This window comes from Muntiacus reevesi, chromosome 2, assembly GCF_963930625.1.
Source record: "Muntiacus reevesi chromosome 2, mMunRee1.1, whole genome shotgun sequence".
NCBI classification, from domain to species: domain Eukaryota; kingdom Metazoa; phylum Chordata; class Mammalia; order Artiodactyla; family Cervidae; genus Muntiacus; species Muntiacus reevesi.
Window position 1 is genome coordinate 210,848,906 of NC_089250.1, and position 22,695 is coordinate 210,871,600.

Here is a 22,695-nt window from a genome sequence, read left to right on the forward strand (position 1 = left end):
TTTCTTTGTGGTCCAACTCTCACATCCATACATGCCAACTGGATCATATACTGTCCTTTTGGAAGAGGTGGGAGGTGCTCTGGGTCTTTGTTGTGGCAAACAGTCTCCTCTAGTTGCAGCATGCAGACTTAATTGCCCCTTGGCTTGTGGGGTCTTAGTTCCCCGACCAGGGATCAAACCAGAGTTCCCTGCATTGGAAGGTGAATTCTTAACCACTGGATCACCAGAGAAGCCTCCATGTACTGTTGTTAAGTGTCAGCTTTAAAGGAAGGTTTGAACTAGGTCACCTGTGAGGACCCTCCCAGTTCTAAACGTGTTGAGCAGGACACAATTTCTACCACTCATTTTCTTAATACTTTTCTTTCCCAGGGATCATGGCACAAGTAGCAATGTCCACCCTGCCCACTGCAAATGAGGAGTCCTCGGAGAGCAGGATGGTAGTGACGTTCCTCGTGTCTGCTCTTGAGTCCATGGTAAGATGGTTTCCAGTTCTGTAAAATGTCATCTGGTTGGATCACTGCTGAATTATGAAACACTTCACCAACACGTTTGACATTCAGCTACAGTGTTAAATCCTATTTGTGTACACATACCCTTTTTAAGAAAGAATGGTGGGCTTGTCAGATAATTAAGAACTGTTTTCCTACATTATGGATGGAATCGTATAAAGGTAAGCTCTCCAGATCTGAAAATTTAATGCAGACATTTCTGTTACCTTGTTTGAAAATACTTTTTGTTTAAATTCAAAGGTCAATTAATAATCTATTTATATGCATCTATTTACATCCAATGTATAAACTTTACCCAGTGGCTAAAAATCTGAGGGGAATTTACATAACCTCAGGGGCTTCCCTGGTGGCTCAGATGGTAAAGAATCTGCCTGGCATGCAGGAGACCTGGGTTTGATTGCTGGGTTGGGAAACACCCCCTGGAGAAGGGAATGGCTACCCACTCCAGTATTCTTGCCTGGAGAATCCCACGGACAGAGGAGCCTGGCGGGCTGCAGTCCATGGGGTCACAAAGAGTCAGACACGACTGAGGGACTAACACTAACTAACTTACATAATCTCAGAGCATCTGATTACAAGATACTTATGGATTAAAAAAGGACCGATCAGTAACTTTATAAACGTGGACAAACCTGACAGCCACCTTCTTAATCAAGTGACCAAAAGGAACACGGGCAGAGATGGGCCAGAGGGAGCTCTGGAGCTTCCCGGCAGGAGGCGCTGAGAAGCAGCGGTACTGCTCCCGTGGCATTCATGCCTCTGAGGAGGGAGCATGGGGCAAACCCAAATTTCAGGACACCTGGAAAATAACTGGGCTGCACTTCCATACATGTCAGTCTCCTGCAAGACAAGGAAAGGTGATCTGTCTGTCCCAGATGGAAGGAGACTGGAAGGACAGGACAGCAAACAGAAAGTGCAACCCTGGATTGGATCCTGGACCAGGAAAAACTCAGCTAGAGCGATTTCTTTTTCTTTTTTTTTTTTTTTGTAATTTTGTATTTTTTTCTTAAAGCAGACCTCCCAGGCCCCACGAAATTGGGATCCATCCATGCAGATAATATTTTATTCTGTTTTTTCATTTCAGTGTAAAGAACTGGCCAAGTCCAAGGCGGAAGTGGCCTGCATCGCAATGTATGAAGCGGACGTGTTTGTTATTGGAACAGAGAAAGGACGTGCTTTTGTCAACGCCAGGACGGATTTACAGAAGGATTTTGCAAAATACTGTAGGTGTTAACGATTTTATCCTTTGTATTCATAAATCTTAGAATATTTACAGGCAAGACTTATATATTGTTTTCTTCTACGATGTCGTCATGGTGGCTCAGTGGAAAAGAATCTGCCTGCAATGCAGGAGACCTGGGTTCTCTCCTTGGGTGGGGAAGATCCTCTGGAAAAGGGAATGGCCACCCACTCCTGTCCTCTTGCCTGGAGAATCCCATGGACAGATGGTGGGCTACAGTCTATATAGAGTCGGACTAGACTGAAGCCACTGTGCATGCACACACGTTAAGGATGTTACCCCTTTGTATTTATAAATCTTAGAATATTTGCAGGCAAGACTTGTGTGTTGTTTTCTTCTAAGGTGTCATCAGCATTATCCTAAAAATGGTTCGGACACATCCCTTTGACCTAACAAAACACTGAGTCCAAGACCTCTTCCGTTTTTGCTTACTGGCTCCAGGCAGGGAAGACCACCCCTCGACCCGCTGTCTGTTCTGCTGCTGCTGCTAAGTCGCTTCAACCGTGTCCGACCCTCTGCGACCCCATAGACCGCAGCCCACCAGGCTCCCCGTCCCTGGGATTCTCCAGGCAAGAACACTGGAGTGGGTTGCCATTTCCTTCTCCAATGCATGAAAGGGAAAAGTGAAAGTGAAGTCGCTCAGTCGTGTCTGACTCTTAGCGACCCCATGGACTGCAGCCCGCTAGGCTCCTCCGTCCATGGGATTTTCCAGGCAAGAATACTGGAGTGGGGTGCCATTGCCTTCTCCGGCTGTCTGTTCTAGAACCTCTCAAATCTTTTTGAATCTCTTTCGCCCCCTGGTGTCTCCCCGCAGAACTGCAGCTCTGAATTAAGTCGTGTGCTCTGAGTCAGGCAAGATAGAAATCAGTTCGTCCAGCAACTCCCAGACAAGCCAAAAGGTTGAACACACAGTCCACTCTTGTGTTTGCACCCCAAGGGAGGAGCCTCAGACTTAGGGGTTCCTTCCCAGCTGCTCTGCACTATGCCACGTAGAAGGAGAGGCACACACAGGCACACCAAGGGCTGAGAACCTTCCTACGCCTATGTTGAAATCTCATCTTGGTTTTCTATTAGCTGGGGTGCCATAGCTTCTCAGATGGTCTGCAGTTCTCACAGAGGTGTTCTGGTCTGTATATTGTTAATTTGGTGTATCTGTGGAAGACAGAAGGCCCGTTGCTTCCTAATCTGCTATCATGCCAACATCATTCTCCTTGCTTTTGTTTTTGAAGAATTTTTTTTGATTGAAGTACAGTTGATTTACAATGCTATGTTAGTTTTAAGGGTACAGCAAAGTGATTCAGTTATAGCTATGTTTATATATATTTTTTTAAGGTTGTTTTTCATTATGGGTTATTGAGTATAGTTCCCTGGGCCACCATACAGTAGGTTCCTATTTTTTTTTTGAAGACTGTTTTTTACTTGCTATGAAACCTGGCTTGACAGTTTTTTTCCCTCCAGCCTTCTTTTCTTTTTTGGTCATGCCACAGAGCTTATGGGATCTTAGTTCCCCAACCAGGGATTGAACCTGCACCCTCGGCAGTGAAAGCTTGGCATCCTAACTGCTGGGTTGCCAGGGAATTTCCTTCCTCCAGCCCTTCACAAGTTTCATTCCATTGTCTCCTGGCTGCCACTGTTTTCGATAACAAAATTAGGTTAGAATTCTTATTCTTGTTCCCTTGAAGGTAACGTATGTTTTTCCCTAGCTCTGTCTCATTTTTGGTTTTTTGCCATTTGACCATGAAATGCCCATTTATGACCTTCTTTGTTCCTACCTTACTTGGTCTGTGGAGTTTATCGAATCGGCAGGTTGATGTCTTCGTCAGCGGTGGACGCTTTTGGCCGTCATCTTTTCAAATGTTTATTCCGATTCTCTTCATTTACACAGAGAGGGAAAATTGCTCTTTATTGACTCACAGGTCATTAAGGCTGTCTTTCCTCTTCTGTGTGTATGTTCCCTTTTTCTTTTTGTATTCAAGCTTCAGATTGGATAGTTTCTACTGGCATTTCTTTGAGGACACTGATTCTTCCTACTGCCATATCCAGGGCACTATTCATCTGGGTAAATTTTCATTCCCAACTGTTTTCCATTTCTAAAATTCCATTTTCTTTCTTCTTTCTCTGGTTAGCATTTTCATTTCTCTGTTGGAATTCCCCTTACATTCATTTGTTGTGTTCACCGCGGCTATACAAAGTCCTTTGTGTATTTATAGCAGTTGTTTCAAGTCCTCATCTGGTCATTTCAACTGAGTCATTAGCGAGTCTGAGTCTATAAATTGCTTTTTTTTCTCTTTTGATCATGGGTCACAATTTCCTGCTTCTTCACATTTCTACTAATTTTAAGTTTTGTTTTTGTGTGTGTGGAGCTTTTGGGGTTTTTTTTTTTTACTGTGCTGCAGAGCATGTGGGATCTTAGTTCCCCAAACAGGGATTGAACCTGTGCCCCCTGCACTGGGAGCCCAGAGTCTTGACCACTGGACCGCCAGGGAAGTCCCTACTAATTTTAAATTTCATACCAGGTATTATGCATGCTATGTTGTAAAAGTCTGCTAAAAAAAAATTGCGTTTTGTTCTGGCAGGCGGTGAAGTTACTGGCAGGTCACCCGGTCCCCATGTGGACAAGTGATGCCTTTGGCCCTGGAGCATCCATCTCTCTTAGTCTCGGAGGGCGGCCCCTCCTCCTACCATGTGCCCCTTAGTTTTACAAAGTGTTCAACAAGCTTCCCGAACCTGGTGAATCCAAAACCCTGTTTAAATGTTTAAACCCTGTTGGCTGTTAAATCTCTGCCCAACAATTTAGCTTGCAAACGTTGCTTCTCCTTAAAGCCTCACCCCATGCTTGCACAGTTTGAGGACCAGTCAAGGCGTCGCTGGTGGCTCAGATGGTAACGAATTCGCCTGCAATGCAAGAGACTCGGGTTCGATCCCTAGGCCGGGAAGATCCCCTGGAGAAGGAAATGGCAACCCACTCCAGTACTGTTGCCTGGGAGATCCCATGGACAGAGGAGCCCGGCGGGGCTACAGTCGGTGGGGTCGCAAAGAGTCAGACACGACTTATCAACGAAAACAACAAGAATCCGAGGGAGGCTGCTGTGATGATGTTGGGTCTGCCGCCTTGTGACTCATTCTTCTCCAGAACTTCTGCTTCTCTGTCCGACCACAGCAGCAGTCCCGACCTGTGACGTAGATTTCCTCATTTCAGCTAAGACTGATGCTATTAATGCCCAGGCGCTCAGTCGTGTCCGACTCTTTGTGACCCCGTGGACTGTAACCCACCAGGCTCCTCTGTCCATGGGATTCTCCAGGCAAGGATACTGGAGTGGGTTGCCATTTCCTCCTTCAGGGAATCTTCCCAGCCCAGGGATCTTGCGTCTCCTGCGTTGGCAGACAGATTCTTTACCCCTAGCTGCTTTTTTGGTTAAGCTCTAGTTCCCCCGGAATCCCACAGGAAGTGAGGAGTTCCCAGAGGAGAAAAGCCAGCTCCGTGTGCAGCTCACTCCCTGTGTTCCCGCCTTCTTTCAAGGACATCATTCCTTTCTGGTTTTGCCTGTTTTTGACTGTTCTTCAAAGCTTTCATGTAATCGATCTTAGGACTTCCTCGGTGGTCCAATGGTTAAGACTCCCTGCTTCCAATGCAGGATGCATGGGTTCAATCCCTGATTGGGAAACAAGGATCCTAAGTGCCATGTGTTAGGCCAAAAAAAAAAAAAAAGTAATTGATCTTAAGATTTTGTTCAGAGCTTATCATTGGGGGGCTGGTCCTAAACCTCTCCAGTTCTGAGGGTCTTCCTGCCTAGTGACTGTCACTTGCAAACTAGGTAGCAAATAATTTTCTATGATATTTTCCTTTGAACTGCTAAATTCTGTTTCCTCATATGTTGAATTATTGTTTATCCATAGAGTCATTTCAGAGACTATCACCTTGTTATTTTACCCTATTTTTTTAAATTAAAAGATCTTGTTTTATGTCAATTCCTTTTCCCCTTTTTCCTTTCAGTGCTGGAAGCATGGATATTAAGGAAATGTACTGTACAGATGCTTGGCTTCTGACTTTGTACTGATGGCTCATTCACAGGTATTGCCGAAGGGCCGCAGGAGATGAAACCCCCAGGCCCCGCCAGTGCCAGCGGGATGCAGGTTGATTCAGGAGAAACGGAAATCCTCAGAAAAGCTGTCGAAGACTATTTCTGCTTTTGTTACGGTAAAGCTCACCTTAGGCATTCATTCCCTGACTAGTTCACTACAGAAGACGGTGTTGTTTAGTCACTCAGTCATGTCCAACTCTTTTGTGACCCCATGGACTATAGCCGCCCCCAGGCTCCTCTGTCCATTGGATTCTCCAGGCAAGAATCCTGGAATGGATGGCCATTTCCTTCCCCAGGGGATCTTCCCAACCCAGGGATGGAACCCTCATCTGCTGCATTGGCAGGCAGATTCTTTATCACTGAGCCACTAGGGAAGCCCACAAAAATGGTATTCAGTTCAGTTCAGTTGCTCAGTCATGTCCAACTCCTTGTGACCCCATGAACCGCAGCACACCAGGCCTCCCTGTTCATCACCAACTCCCGGAGTCCATCCAAACCATGTCCATCAAGTCGGTGATGCCATCCAACCGTCTCATCCTCTGTCGTCCCCTCCTCCTCCTGCCTTCAATCTTTCCCAGCATCAGGGTCTTTTCCAGTGAGTCAGCTCTTCGCATCAGGTGGCCAAAGTATTGGCGTTTCAGCTTCAACATCAGTCTTTCCAATGAACACCCAGAACTGATCTCCTTTAGGATGGACTGGTTGGATCTCCTTGCAGTCCAAAGGACTCTCAAGAGTCTCCTCCAACACCACACTTCAAAAGCATTAATTCTTTGGCGCTCAGCTTTCTTTATAGTCCAACTCTCACATCCATACATGACTACTAGAAAAACCATAGCCTTGACCAGACGGACCTTTGTTGCCAAAGATGGTATTAGAGATCATTTTATCAGCGTGACTATATAAACCATCTCTAACATTAGAGAAATCCACATTTTCATCAAGCGAACAGCCAGTTAAGTACCAGATCAACATGGTCTCTTCCCATTTGTCAGAACCTCTGTATACATCAGCCTTCGGTCTTTGTGGAGCCCCCTGCCCACAGCCATGTAGTTATGACAGATGTTCATGGGTGGTTCACACACCAGCCTCATCGTCACTGGTCTCCCCACAGGCCTGGAGACAGAAATTTTTTTTAATTTATTTTTTAATTGGAGGAAAATTGCTTTGCAATGTTGTGTTGGTTTCTTCCGTACAACAACGTGAATCAACCATAATTATACATGTATCCCCTCCCTCCTGAGCCTCACTTCCCTGAGACAGTGTTTTGTTTTTTTTTAAATACCTACACAATGCTTTAGATAGGGTTGTTCCCAGGTGGTCCAATCGTTAAGAATCTGTGCTTCCACTGCCAGGGGCATGGTACTATGCCAGAAGTAACATCTGGCATGCAACACAGTGCATTTAAAAAAAAACACACACACACAAAACAAAAAACCACTTATAAGCTAGATAACAAGGATGTCTGCAGGTGTTATATTTGCATTAGAAGCCCGTTAGCCTCTTCGGGCCTGGCACCCCTTTCCTATACAGCTGCACACACCTGCAGTGGGTGTTTGTATTTGGGGACCCCAGCTAGGGGATCTTAGGGTCTCAGGTTATACTTCCCTGTGAGAAACGGGGCTCCAGGACCTTGGGGATGGCCAGCGGTGCAAAGAGACTGTCACAGCCCCAGGTGGTGGAGGACATGAGGCCTCAGCTCTCTACAGGCAAGGACTGGTCTGCGCCATGTGACATAGGGAGTAAGCTTTGGGCCGGGCCTTCATCCTCAGCTGGCAGCATCATGAGTAACCACGCAGGGTATTCCCTGAAGCCCTGGGTGCACCAGGGCGAGTACCCTGCATTGTGCAACCGCCAAGAGGAGCCAAAAAGGCCTATTATTGTCTTTTCTTTCAGAAATGGATGATTTTTAGTTTACTTATTGAAATATAATATAAGTTGACTTACCTTATATTAGTTTCCAGTGTACAACATACTGATTCCATGTTTTTATAGATTATCCAATCTGTTATTTTCCCTTCTGTGAAGATTTAAAGGAAAACAGATTCTATGTATTCTTTTGGCCCTTTGATTGGAAATGTTACAAACTTGAGATATAGCAGCAGGGAACACTTTAGGATTTTAATAAACTTTGGAGCCAGATGTCACCACCTGCGTTTATGACACTAACTGAAATTGACTGTCAGGGTCTTTTATGCTCCTGTTATTTAAAGATATCCTGCTGGTGCTTCCAGGCAAAGCCTTGGGGACGACAGCCATGGTACCTGTTCCCTACGAGAAGATGCTGACAGACCAGGAGGCTATAGTGGTTCAGGGGCTCCCAGAAGGGGTCCCCTTCCAACACCCTGAGAACTATGACCTTGCAATCCTGAAGTGGATTTTGGAGAACAAAGCAGGGATTTCATTCCTCATCAACAGGTGACAGGCTCTCCCCCTTTTCTCACAGCTGGTTCATCTGAAGATAAACTGACAACTTAATTTCAGTTGGTTAAATCTGTCCCGTTACATTTATTTATTGGGATTGCTGTATTTATGTAAATAATTTTGTCTACTCTTGACTGTGCTGGGGCTCCTTTGCTGCGTGGGCTTTGCTCTAGTTGCAGCGAGCGGGGCCTCCTCTCTAGCCATGATGCGCAGGCTTCTCATTTCAGTGGCTCCTCTCATTGCCGACCACCACCTCCAGGGCACGCGGGCTCAGTAGTGTGGGATCTTCCCAGACCAGGGGTCAAACCCATGTCTCCTGCATTGGCAGGCAGATTTTTTTACCACTAAGCCACCAAGGAAGCCCGTCGTCCCCTTACGTTTAGAAGTTGGTTCTTCAGATGTTTACTCTGTGTGGGAGGTGTGTTCATGTCAGTGTTAACATATGGGGTTTTTTTGCAGACCTTTCCCGGGTCCAGCGAATCAGCCAGGTAAGTGACAGCTTCTCCTACTTGGTGACTGCCCACTTCGCTTTTCTTAGTTAAAGTGCGAGTTTGGCACATTCTCACACTTGTTTAGGCTGTGCCCTTCCCACATTGAGGAAGCCCCCTCTGATCCCGGACCTGGGATGATGTTTTCAGGGACGACAGTTCAGGGAAACACACACACCCAGCCCAGGAGCCGAGATACCACCCTCCTCCAGCTTGCATGCCAGCGGACTTCTGCGTCCAGCCTTCACAGGGCTGGAGACCTCCCTTGTCCACATGCATAGGAATGTGAGGATGCTGGTCTTTGCGCACCAGCTGCGGGCCAGGCATTGTGGGCTTCAGGAGTAGGTCCGGGCTGTGTGGCCATTCCTATGTTTCTGAGATGTCTGCGAGAAAGGATGAGGCTGTTCAGCGAACCAGGGATGGTGACCCTGAGAGCCCTTGGGAAAGGGTTAGAATTGTGTGGTCAGAAGAGCTTTCCTGGAGAAGCTGGCCCCCAAGATAAGCAGGATCTTTACAGCTTGGTTCCCCCAGGAAGCCCATTCCATGTGGTCAGGCAGAAAGCTATGTGCAGGGTGGTGGAAATTACGTTTGGGAACCCAGGACGACTCATACTCTCCTCATAATGATAAAGGGACCGAAAAAAGAAGCAACCTTACGAGGAGCATTTAGAGATCCATCTACGCCCACTTCTTGTTTTCTCAGATCATTATTCTGGATGTAGTTGGAAACCTTGGGTCGTGAAAGGTTCATGAAAGACCAGGTCTAAAGAGAGTGTCGTGCTGAGCCTACATAAGTGCAGAAGCCAAGTGGCTGGGGTGGGCGGGGGTCTCACTGTCCGCACCTCGGGGTACAGAGGGTGATGAGACACCCCTGTGCATGGACTGCTCACAGAGCAAGTATTTCTGGAGCAGTTGTGACTTCCTGGGGGCCCAGCTCACCTTAAAGGAGGGACTGGAGGGTGAGGGGTGGCTGGTGACCGCTGTCCCAGGTGGCTGTATTGTCCTTACAGAATAATGAAGATAACTGCTGACACATTCTGTGATGGACACTGTTCTAAGCACTTTGCATGGATGAATGAATCCGTACTCAACCACCATCCTCAGATGAGGACACTGAGGCCCGGGGAGGCTTAGTAACCTGCTGGAGGCCACTCTGGCCCCAGGCTGCTACTCAGCCCCCATTTTGCCCACACAGGTGGCCCAGTCCTTGGGGGCTGCTTTGAGCTGGCCCCTCTGCTGCCCTTCTCTGATGACCTGGAACCTGGAATTCTGTCCTCTCTGTATTTCCCTTCCCTTTATGTGCCTTTGAATGTTATCGTGTTTCAAGATGCATGAAACCAGCTAGCGTGTGTCTTCTTACTCCTGCGCAGGTGGGCCTGGGGTGGTAACTGACACCGATAGGTCAGTGACATCACCAAGTGAAAGGTAAGGGACAAAAAGAAAATTAACTCCACATCTAAACCCAATGTATTAGTTTTTAGAGTATGGAATGGCTTATTTTGTTACATGTTCCTTATTCAAAGGGGTGTTTGGGATTATGAAACTATATTCTGTTGACACCTTTAACTTTCTTCGTGGTGTCATTTAACTTTACGAAATTACAGTCGAGGTAGCTGTGCGTTCAGCTTGAGGAGGTGAGGGGAATCATGACAACACGGAGATCTGGGGAGTGGGTTCAGTGTCCAAATGCCTGTGGGCAGTTCTTTCCCTGCCCATCTTGACCAGCGTGCCTTTCTCCTTTTAGCTGCGCCCCCATCCGTGTGAAGACCGAACCCATGGAAGATTCTGGTATGTACCCTGATGCTTGTAGAATGAGGTATTCAGCAGGTTATTATTTGAATCCTTTTAATACCCACTCCAGTATTCTGGCCAGGAGAATTCCATGGACAGAGGAGCCTGGCGGGCTACAGTCCATGGAGTCTCAAAGAGTTGGACACGACTGAGCAACTTTCACTTTCACTTCACATTTTATGTAAAAATGGTACTTTCAGTAAAGCAGAACTAGAGGGAAACTTCCTCAACTTGATAAAAAAATCTTCAAAAAACCTATGTCTGACATCATATTTAATAGTGAGAAGCTATAATTTTTCCCACTAAGATCAGGAAGGATGTCCCCTCTCATCACTCCCTTTCAGTATCATACTGAAAGTCCTAGTTAATGCACTAAGACAAGAAAAGGAAATATACGGTATATGATTGAAAATAATGAATAAAATTGTCTTTAATTTTCAGATGATCTATTGATCCATGTAGAAAACCAGTTAACCTCAACTTTGGCCATATTTGCAGAATCATATTTTACTCAAATATCTAGAAAAAAGTCTTCTAGTTCAATAAATACTGGGTACTAAAATGTTATTGGGCTTCTCTGGTGGTTCAGACAGTCAAGAATTCACCTGCAATGCGGGAGACCTGGGTTTGATCCCTGGGTTAGGAAGATCCCCTGGAAAAGAAAACGGGTACCCACTCCAGTGTTCTGACCTGGGGAATTCCATGGACAGAGGATCCTGGCAGGCTACAGTCCATGGGGTCACTAAGTAGATATATTTGTAGGTAAAGTATTATTTTAATCGTATGGAAATTAGAACTTGACTGTTAAATAAGTAAAAAAGTCTTAAACATACATTTGGAATTATGAATTTGATTTATGAATAAAGTATGAATAAACAACTTGTTTTATTGCTTTCTTACACTCTGTAATTTCCAAATGTTCTACAACAGACATGCATTACTACGATAATCTATATTGGCAGAAAAGAAATCCCTCTTTGATGGATGTGAGCAGTTACCCCCCATCCCTGCCTCTCCCACTTCTCAAAAAAGAAAAGAAAAAAGAAAAATGGCATTAGGGGAAAATGTTAGAGGTTAAAAATAGAAAAAAATTTAAAAGTCAAATGTTTAATCAAGGGGTGGGAAAATAATGAAAGCATTAGAAGTTAAAAGCTTAGGCAACCTAAAATAAACAAGTACATAAATTAAAGTTCAAACCTCAGAAAGATAAAGATGAAAGCAAACTGGCTCTAAGGGGGGAAAGGGTGGCCCGGCAGTAAAGAATCTGCCTGCAATGCAGGAGACAAGAATTTGATCCCTGGGTCGGTCGGGAAGATCCCCTAGAGAAGAAAATGGCAACCCACTCCAGTATTCTTGCCCAGAGAATCCCATGGACAGAGGAGCCTGGAGGCACACAGTCCCTGGGGAAGAAAGAGTTGGACGTGACTTAGTAACTAAACCACCTACTACCATAAGGGGGTAAAACTAGAATTTAATAATGTTTAGAAAAGCAATCTAAAAATAAGAAACAGTTCCAAGCTTCTAAAAGTTAAAATGAAGTATGAGAGAATCTAAAAGAAAAATATTCAATATTAAGAAAACTTGTAGAGGAAAGGCAAAGAGAGACTTTATCTTCAATGACATGGAGGTCAGAGCACGCACGTCTCTGAAGGTGTCAGGGTGTGGTTTATGCCGGGCTGCCTCCCCCTGTCCCTCGGGGAAGGAGAGCCTGACCCCTCCCTTGTCATACACCAGGGTCACTCCCGTCTACATGTAAATGTGTGCTCCGTGGAAGCTCCACCTTAAATATCAGGGTCTGAAAAATAAGAGTGCTTGTTCCTTGTAGTTATCCTAGGTAAAACCAACACAAGTCAGTGCGGAGCCGAGTATTTCAGCTAGCAGAATTCAGCTGTGTAGTTTTCATCCCCCTTATACGTGATGCCCCTTTAATCTTAGGGATGTGTGTGTTCTCAGTCATGTCCGGCTGTGTGACCCTATGGACTGTAGCCCACCAGGCTCCTCTGTCCACGGGCTTTCCCGGGCAAGAATACTGGAGTGGGTTGCCATGTCCTCCTCCAGGGGATCTTCCTGATCCAGGGATCAAGCCCTCATCTCCTGTATCTCTTGCATTGTAGGCGGATTCTGTACCGCTGGGCCACCAGAGAAGCCCCTTTAATCTTGGCCATGATGCATTTCCAAGATTTAGGGATGCATTTCAGATACATTCTGCCTGTGTCTCTGTTGGTCATGGAGAATTTAAAACCCCAAGCCACAGTCTCTTCCCTGTTAGAAACTGGGAAAACAGATGAGATGAGAGTGAGCAGCTGTTAGCCCTCCCTGAAGGGGGGGCCTTTCATGGAACCATGGTCCCTGCTGCCTCCCCCTCCTTCCTCACCAGCTGTAGGGGGGATGAGCCATTCCCACTGGCCTTAAAATAGGCCTCTTTTGTTGAGGTCTCTCTTCTTTGGAGATGTGGTTCCCTTTAAGAAAATATGGGTTCCCTAATAATGTGACTTTCTGCTGTGAATTTCATGGTACGAATCGCTTCCAGCTGCCTACAGGCTCCTGAGAGCTGACCATCCCTTGGCCTTACTTCCCGCGATGTCTGTGTAGCACCTGACGCACCGAACAGCTGTTTAAACGGGTTTTGCCTTTTGAATTTCCCCTCCCCCCATCATGTGTTGAGGAAAAGCTGAAGCCAGTCTGTTTTCATTACCATTTCAAACACATTCTGCATTCCACAGCATCAAATCTGCTTTCAGTTGCCTGCACTGAACAGGAATTTTTCTTTGACAGCCCAGCCGTCACGTACTTCAGATGTTTGTTAGTAGAGTCATTAGTGCCCAATCAACTTGGAAGTTGTACCTAAAAGTTTGACTCTAAGTTACAAAAGCTATACACGTTTCAAACAAAATTCAGGCTAGTGATAGGTGAAAAGTGAAAGTCACTCAGTCACGTCCGACTCTTTGTGACCCCATTGACTATACAGTCCTTGGAATTCTCCAGGCCAGAATACTAGAGTGGGCTGCCTTTCCCTTCTCCAGGGGATCTTCCCAACCCAGGGATCAAACCCAGGTCTCCCATGTTGCAGGCGGATTCTTTACCAGCTGAGCCACCAGGGAAGCCCTTTTGATAATCACATTCTTTAATACCCCATCTCACTATCCCTATGCCAACAGCGCTGTTAATTTCAGAAGACCCCCAGCCCCACCCCGGAACTTGTTAATTAATGCCGAACCGTGAAATCCCAAGCTGTGTCACAATTACTGTTTTTGCGTCTGTTAACTTTCACAGTTAGATTATATGTGTACTTCGGTATCAGTTATCTTTTGCAGTATATCACCTGCACCCCAGAACTGAGTGACTTCAAACCGTGACTCAGTGTTTCTCACACATGTGTGTGTGGACCAGGCCGTCCTCTGGGCTGGGCTGGCCGTCCTCCTGGGTCTCTCTCCTCTGGGCCCCACATCCTCCAGGCTCATTCACCCGGCAGCTCTGCTCTAGAAACAGCAGAAGTGGAGGCACAGGCAGTTTTCAAGCCTCTGTCTACCTCCCATTGGCCGAAGCAAGTCACATGGCCAGGCCTGGCTTTACAAGGTGGAGTAGTTTTCCACTTGGAGAAAACAGGAGTGGGAAAGTTACGTTGCAAACAGGCGTGTATACTGGGACGGGAGACATCTGTGGCTAATTTTTGCCCTCTCCCACACCTTTCCCTGATAAAGCCTTTTGGTTTTACTAATGTAGTTTCCCCAGGTTTTGACATTCATCCTGTTGTAGTAAGTAAATTAAGATAATCTGTGGCAATTCAGGCCCCGTTTCAGAAGAATATTTACAATGTTTCATGTAACTACATGTACATATTCAGCCATCTTGAAAGGGAAAATCTCCCCAAACTGGGAGCTAGACCCCTTTCTCCTTCTCTTCTTCCCCCCCATCTTTCCCTCCATCTTTCATTCCTTTTATGTTGTGTTATATTTTTACATGGATTAACCCATTCATTCATAGCGCATGAGCTACAAGTTCTCTTGCTGACTGCAGTGTTACTGTGTTAATCCAAACAACCTGGAAGGTGTGTGAGCCGGTCACATCTCTGTTGATGAGTTTAACACATCATTTTATAATTTCCATTGCGTTCCAAGGTATTTCACTGGAAGCAGCAGTTGTGTCAGTCAAGAAAGAATCAGAAGACCCTAATTACTATGAATATAGTATGCAAGGTAATACCATTTTATAATAACTTTCTTCTCTAACAGTTATCTGTGATGGAAGCTTTTAATTAGTGCTCATCTGAACAAGCAAAGAGTCATAAAGATACATGTATATTTACGTAGAATCTTGCACAATGCCATTAAGGTGAACAATTTCACAGTCATAAAATAGATTGCATTAATATGTAGCCTGAATCCATATGATTCTGGGCATACGTGACTGTAGAGGTATTTCAGGCTGCGTTTTACTTGAGTTTGTCTATTAAATATTGTTTTGTGTGTTCTAAAACATTCCCCTCTTAATCCTCTTCTGTCCAGTCTGAGTTGCTGAGAAGATATTGAGATAAAAGAGATGGAGACAGAGTTAAGAAACTCAAGTGCCTTTTTTTTACTAGAAAGGCAGCATATGAGTTCACTGCCAGCATATAAGTTCAACAGGAAGAAGATGGTCGTTACCAAATACATAAACGTCCCAAAGGTGGCGCAGGTGGGGTGGTCTATGCGGTTGGGTGGCTCAGTTCTCTACCTGAAGACCAGAATCCTGCCAGACCCCAGCTGACGATGGTTGATGATCGGCTGGGGTCATCATGGTGCTAGGATACCGTCTTGTTGCCATGACTATTGCACGGTGTTCAGATCCTTTCTCCATCTTCCACCTCCACTGTGAGTGGGTGCAGAGTGTGGGACAATTTGCAGTTAGAGCCTCAAACATTATCAGATTGAAAATGTTTCCTTACAAAAACTTTGGAATTTCCCTGCAGTGTTACTTAGATCCGTAAGTTTTACTAAAAACACCTTTTCCAAAAGATCTAAAAGGCAGAGACCAATGGAAGTTCTGTTGTAGTTGCTCTGTCGTGCGCCAACCCCACCCACCCCCTCGGCCGCATCCTGCCCTGTGCCCCATGACCAGTCTCCTTACATCTGTACAGAGGGGCAGAGGATCTCTTTTTCAGCCCATCCCAGACGCCCTACCCCACCCCAGTCGTGTATTCTTTGAAAACTGGGATCTGTCCACGTCTCTCCCCCATAGGTGTTGTCTGTGGCTCCTTATCCCCTGTAAAGTCCCAGTTGTCTGTGGCTCCTTATCACCTGTAAAGTCCCAGTTTCCTCCTATTCCTTTTCTTTTTTGACCGCCCCATGAGGCCTGCAGGATCTTAGTTTCCTGAGACAGAGAGAGTGAAGTCGCTCAGTCCTGTCCGACTCTTTGCAACCCCATGAACTGTAGCCTGCCAGGCTTCTCCATCCATGGGATTTTCCAAGCAAGAATACTGGAGTGGATTGCTATTTCCTTCTCCAGGGGATCTTCCCAAACCAGGGATCCAACCTGGGTCTCCTGCACTGCTGGAAGACTCTACTTGAGCCACCAGGGAAGCCCTAGAAGTGAAAATTGCTCAGACCCCATGGACTACACAGTCCGTGGAATTCTCCAGGCCAGAACACTGGAGTGGGTAGCCTATCTCTTCTCCAGCGGATCTTCCCAACTCAGGAATCATACCAGGGTCTCTTGCATTGCAGGCAGATTCTTTACCAACTGAGCAGACCAGGGATCAAACCTGTGCCCCAGGCAGTGGAAGCTCAGAGTCTTAACCACTTGACCACCAGGAAAGTCCCCCTACTGCTGTTTCTGGTGTCCCCTCCTATGTCATCTGCCTCCCCCACCATCACCCTCCCTCCGTTCTTCAGACACGCTGCTCTGTCTATGGTTCCTTAAACAAGCCCTGAATCCCCCTTCCACGGGGTTTTTATATAAGCTGATCCCTCGCTGTGGCTCCCCATCCTATCCTGCAGACTTCTGAGGAGCGTCCCCCTTCTTTCTGGGCACAGTCAGACCCTCAACTCCTGCAGGGAATCTCCAGCATTTACTGTGACCTGCTGTGTATGTGCCATCTCAGTGCCCTGACCAGTGACTGAAGCCGCTCCCCGCCAGCTCCCCGCATTGGAAGGGGGGAGTCTTAACCGCTGGGCCGCCAGGGAAATCCTATATTTATACTTTTGCCGAGGACTCCCTCAGCCAGTGGCGGGAAACACAGCATCTTACTCCCACCCTGGAGTCCCAAGCCCAGGACTTTCTACATCCTGGACACTCAGATGTGCTTGCTGAATTCAGGGTGAAGAATCAGTGTAACATTTGTTTCTAGATGCCTGTTGTTTGAAACAACAGGCATTTAGAAACTAATTATTGACTCCCAAGAATATATTTTTATACTTAAGTGATCAAATTGTGTACAATTAGGGACAAGATTCTTAACAGATTCTCCTCTGAAAGGCAACAGTGAAATAAATTAGATGCACCTGCAATCACTCTATTTTAACTTTTCAGAAAGAAGTACATTATTTGAAGAGAAATATCCACTTTAAACGTGTGACTTTATAGTCTTTCTCCTGCTTGGCTTGGAAATGACAGAACCATTCAAGACATCTTTGTAGAACAGCTTCCTTCTTGATGCCAAAAGAGTTCCAGATTGTCTGACATCATGGACAATATTCCATAGCACTGAATGCTTTTATAACCACTTAGGTTACGTACATGAAGTATTGGTATCTTTCTGTCTGCTTTAAGTGAGGGAGATAGTTTTAAATCCAAAAAGACAACCAATGTGACCTGCTCAGAATGGCGGCGGGCCCCTAGGACCCCCCCAGTGAAGTCAGCCATGACCCCACAAGTGCTCAGAAGCTACCGCCACACACACCAGGACCTCACGATCCATCTGCAACACAGATCTCTCAGAAGACCCCCAACACAACGTCTACACAGGTACATGTAGTATCTTGGCCCCCGCAAAGCCTATGGAAGTCCCATAGGTCTTTTACGTGTGCGGGGGCCCCGTCTCTTCCCTGGAAATGAAGACTGCCCTGTACAAGCTTTGCTGAGCTATACTGCACCCAGGCTTCCTTGATGGATGTCAGAGCATCAATACCGTTCTGTTTTCTTCCCGGCTGATGCTGTGTGATGTGGGGGGAAAGGCTTCCAGGATGGGGGAACAAGGATACAGAAGGCCAAGGTCAAGGAATTAATATAGCCTTTCCCGAAATACATCACTCCAGCACTGACCCTTCTGCCTTCCTTTTCCACATTGAAATACCCCATACAATGATTACACAGAGCCCAGCTGGATATGCAGGATAATCTTTTCTGAAGACTGTCAATGAGGACACCTAATCCCAACTGCATCCTATCTGCCCCTTGCCATGTAACATCATATATTCACAGGTTTTGGATATCTTTTTTATTGCCAGGGCGGGGGCATCTGCCTATCACAAATAGTAAGTAATTGTATGCCAACAAATTGAGTCACCTAAATGAAATGGACAAACCACTGAAACTAAGGATAAAACACAAATTTTGAATCGTCACATAACAAGAATTTTGAATAGTCATTGAAAAGCTTCCTACAAACAAAAGCCCAGGATCAGGTGACTCCACTGGTGAATTCTACCAGTGTTTAAAGAGTGAACACCAGAACTTCAAAAACTCTTACAGAAAATAGAGGAGGGAATACTTCTTGACTCATTCTGTTAGGCCAGTATGACCCTAATACCAAAACCAGACAAAACAACACCAGAAAACTACAGAACCATATCGCTTATTAACAAATAAACAAAAATCCTCAATAAAACAGTCATAAGTTTATCCATCATACCTGTTGGGGATGTACCTCCGCCCCAGGTCGGCAAACCTTGAGAACAAAGAAAAAGCCCCGCAACAAAGACATCAATGGCTTATTGGACAGGGGATCTCACACATCTGAAGCAAAGTCCTGGAGCAACACGCACTTTGTGCAGCAAACGGCAGACAAGAAGTGACAGCAACTTCACTAACTCGGAAGCGGCTTCCATTTATAGGGAGGACCTGACGTCAGATGGACTCATCAGTTACCGGGGAAACCAGCAGTGGGGGTAAGGGGCAAGCGGTAGGTAGTTACTAATTAAGCCATAATTAAGAGGATGGAGGTAGTCATGTGTGTGAAGCAGGGTCTGGTTGAGCGGGGAGATGTACTAAGAGCAAGAGAACAGCCATCTTGAATGGCCTGACCACACAATGACCATATAGTGATTGCTCCTAGGAAGTCAAGATTAGCTCAACCTATAATAATCAATCAACAGAATAGCAACATAATGAATAAAGGACAAAACCCACACGATTGTCCCCACAGATGTAGGGAAAAGGCGTTTGACAAAATCTAATACCTTTCATGATTTTTAAAAAACGCTCAAGAAACTAGGAACCGAAGGGAACTTTTTTAACATAATTAAGAACTTATATAACTATTATAGTTAATAAGAACTTATATAACTTTTTATAACTATTTTAAAACTTACATAGATCATGTCATACTTAAAGATTGAAGACTATCCCCCTAAGACCAGGAACAAGACAAATATGTCTGGGGCTTCTTTGGTGGCTCAGTGGTTAAGAATATGTCAGCCAATGCAGGGGACGTGGGTTCGATATCTGATTCAGAAAGGGCCCACATGCTGCGGGCAACTAAGCTCGTGCACCACAATTGCTGAAGCCTCTGCACCTAGACCCTGTGTTCCACAACAAGAGAAACCACCGCAGTGAAAAGCCCACACCCCGCAAGGAAGAGTAGTCCCCCCTGTCTGCAGCTAGAGAAAGTCTGCACACGGCAACAAAGGCCCCGCACAGTGAAAAATGATGATTAATTTTTTTAAAAAAGACAAGTATGTCTGTTCTTGCCACTTCTTTTCAACAGTGTATTGGAGATCCTAGGCAGAGCAATTAGGCAAGAATAAAAAAGAAATCCAGATATGTGTCTCCATCTGGAGCCAGAGATCGGGAAAGACAAAGATCACAAACAGGGTAAATTATTAGCATTTTGCTATCTAAGTAAAGGGTAGATGGATCTTTTTTGTACTATTTTATTTTTGCAACTTTCCCATAAGTTTAAAACTACTTCCAGTATAAAGTATGTGGTTTTTTTTCCAAGACACGTGAGAGAATTGAGGAAACTTGAACAATGACTAGATATGAGATGATGATAAAGAATAATTCTTCATTGTGTGGGTCATCACGATATGGTGACGCTAACTGAAGAGAGATGTACTTCCTTCAACGCAGGTATTTGCAGACTGAATTCCGAGATTTACCGTAAACTACCAATGGGTGTAGTCACTTTTCTTTGCCGACAAAGTTCATATACTCAAGGGTATGGTTTTTCCAGCAGTCATGAGAGTTGGACCCTAAAGAAGACTGAGCTTCAAACAATTGATGCTTTCAAACTGTGGTGTTGAAGAAGACTCTTGAGAGTCCCTTGGATTGCAAGGAGATCAAACCAGTCAATCCTAAAGGCAACCAACCCTGAATATTCATGGAAGGACTGATGCTGAAGCTGAAACTCCAATATTTTGGCCACCTGATGCAAAGAGCCGACACATTGGAAAAGACCCTGATGCTGGGAAAGACTGATGGCAGGAGAAGGGGACGACAGAGGATGAGATGGTTGGATGGCATCACCAACTCCATGGACATGAGTTTGAGCAAACTCAGGGAGACAGTGAAAGATAGGGAAGCCTGGTGTGCTGCAGTTTATGGGGTTGCAAAGAATCTGACACAACAACAACCAGTGTTGGGGGAGCGGGGGTTGGGGCACAGATAGAATGACCTGAGTCGATGACTTGATGCTGGAGGATGGACAAATGGCCTCATTTTGCCTTCTCTCTGCTTTTCTGTTTTAAGTTTTTCCAAAGCATAGGTTGGTGGGGGGGGGGGGAAAGCATAAAGAAAGGATCATTTATATGAATTTGATTTCCAGGAGTCTATAAATATTTCGTGGGTATTCCTGTGTGGGTCTTGAATTCTTTGCCTTAGTTTCAAATGATGTCTTTTTTAAAATATGTGTTTCTGCCTTTTTAATATATCGTTTGCTTTCCTTTCAGAGAGCCGTCGTCCTTCTGCAGGCACTGAAGTAATAGAAATGGAATTACCAATGGAAGGTTAGAAAATTGAGGCATTCTCTCTTTTTTTTTTTAGTTTATAGTATTTTGCAGAGAATAAACTTTTTTTAAAAAGGCTTTTATGATATGAACCACTCTCTAAAAGTCTTTATTGAATTTGTTACAATACTGCTTCTGTTTTATGTTTTGGTTTTTTGGCCCCGAGGCATGTGGGATCTCAGCTCCCCAACCAGAGATCAAACCCGAACCCCCTGCCCTGGAAGGTGAAGTCTTAACCACTGGACTGCTAGGGGAGCCCCTTGTTTGATTTTTTAAAGCTTTCTATTTCATGCCAGTCCTTTAATTCTTTCTTTCTTTATTGACCGAACCACATGGCCTACCAGATTTCAGTTCCCTAGCCAGGGATTAAAACCCACACCACGGTAGTGAAAGCCCGGAATCCTAACCACAAGGCCACCAGAAAACTCCCTGAAACCTTTTTATTTTAAAATAGTTATAGTTTGATCCCTGGGTCAAGAAGATCCCCTGGAGAAGGAAATGGTAACCCACTCCAGTATTCTTGCCTGGAAAATCCCATGGACAGAGGAGCCTGATGGGCTACAATCCATGGGGTCAAAAAGAGTCAGACACAGCTTAGCAACTGAACAACAATAGATTCACAAGAAGCTGCAAGAATAGTACAAGCAATCCAATGTGCCTTCACCCATTTTTCCCTAAAGGTTACATCTTATACAATGATAGTACAAAATCAAAACAGTCTTGTGTTCTAGTCTTTCTTCTTTTACTAACAATCAATTAATGTAACAACTGACAGATCATTCTAAAATGAGCCAGTTAGGTGAGATAACCTAGCCAGGCTTTTGTTTGTATGTGGAACTTGTATGTTGTTGCTGTTGTTCGGTCGCTCTGTTGTGTCCAACTCTTTGCAACCCCATGAACTGCAGCACGCCAGGCTTCCCTGTCCTTCACCATCTCCTGGAGCTTGCTCAGACTCATTTCCATTGAGTCTGTGATGCCAGCTTGATGTACATGTCATAATTCTTATCCAGCAGAAAACTCAATTATGAGTCCAAGTAACGATAGACCTTGAATCACCTGGGGGCTGCTGGCCGGATAAGAGAGGAGCAAATAGCTTTTTAAAAATCTCAATAATTACCAACAACAACCAGAAAACACTGTTGCCACATGAATTCCATTAGCTCAAAGAGAAGAATATTCTGTGTCCCTTACTGTGGGTAACTTCGTATCATTTGCTCCCTGAAAGTTTCTTATCTCCTCTTATCCCTTGTAAGTTAAGGTCATCTTTTATTACTCTATTATCCCTTTTAAAATTAAAAGTACCTTTGTGTTTATACCTCTGTTTATTAAATATGAAATGCATTTGAAATGCCAGGATAAGCGACTTTTAGGGTAGAGAAGCAGTAAAATATTGGAACATGAGAATACATAACAGTGAATGTCATTTTAGAAAATTTTTTTTTCAAGATTCTACTCAACTTGTCCCTTCAGAAATGAGTGAGGACCCTGAAGCTGAGGTGAAAGTTGAAGGTTGGTTGCCAAAAACATTGCCGAATTGACACTGCTAAGTATAGTTTTTCATTTTTCCTCAAAGGATTGCTCCGGAGGAAAGAGTGAAATCGGTGTGTGTGTGTGTGTGTGTGTGTATCACCAGGGGAGGAGGGAGCACTGTGATGTGGCTTCTTGTGTCCTTTTGGGGTCTGCTCTCAGATGTAGAATCTCAGATATCCAAATTGTTGATCGTTCACAGAACACAGGGGCTGAGCCCTGAGTCCCTCAGAAAGGACTCGAAAGGCTCATTTCATTTCTCACATAGAACTTAAGTGAGCGTAGTGTCTGTCATTTGACCAGACCGCGATACCGTCAACTGGGCTTTTACTGCTCAACCCCACCTGAGCCTTTCCTTGACTGTCCTGTTACATCATTTCTCACAGGACGTCTGCTGCTTAAGTGCTCTCTTGTACGCACTCATATGTCTTACTTTCTTCACCCTTCCTTAAATTGAGAATTAACAATAAGGGAATTTTTTCTTCTTTTCCTTTGG

At 45.0% G+C, this 22,695-nt stretch overlaps 1 protein-coding gene across 4 annotated transcripts in view; it reads left to right on the forward strand.

The window, feature by feature from the left end:
* The window catches only part of LOC136160739 (general transcription factor II-I repeat domain-containing protein 2), a 46,774-nt gene that overhangs the window by 16,410 nt on the left and 7,669 nt on the right, over nt 1-22,695 (forward strand). Inside the window, exons 2-11 of one of the 4 annotated variants that reach the window (XM_065924781.1) lie at nt 370-473; nt 1,594-1,732; nt 5,822-5,947; nt 8,042-8,246; nt 8,712-8,740; nt 10,110-10,164; nt 10,484-10,527; nt 14,649-14,726; nt 20,616-20,672; nt 22,119-22,181. In XM_065924781.1, coding sequence (XP_065780853.1) covers nt 375-473; nt 1,594-1,732; nt 5,822-5,947; nt 8,042-8,246; nt 8,712-8,740; nt 10,110-10,164; nt 10,484-10,527; nt 14,649-14,726; nt 20,616-20,672; nt 22,119-22,181 — 895 coding nt within the window. In that variant the 5' untranslated portion in view covers nt 370-374. The remainder of the gene's footprint in view (nt 1-369; nt 474-1,593; nt 1,733-5,821; nt 5,948-8,041; nt 8,247-8,711; nt 8,741-10,109; nt 10,165-10,483; nt 10,528-14,648; nt 14,727-20,615; nt 20,673-22,118; nt 22,182-22,695) is intronic. The other 3 variants (XM_065924783.1, XM_065924782.1, XM_065924785.1) reach the window with 3 other exon arrangements.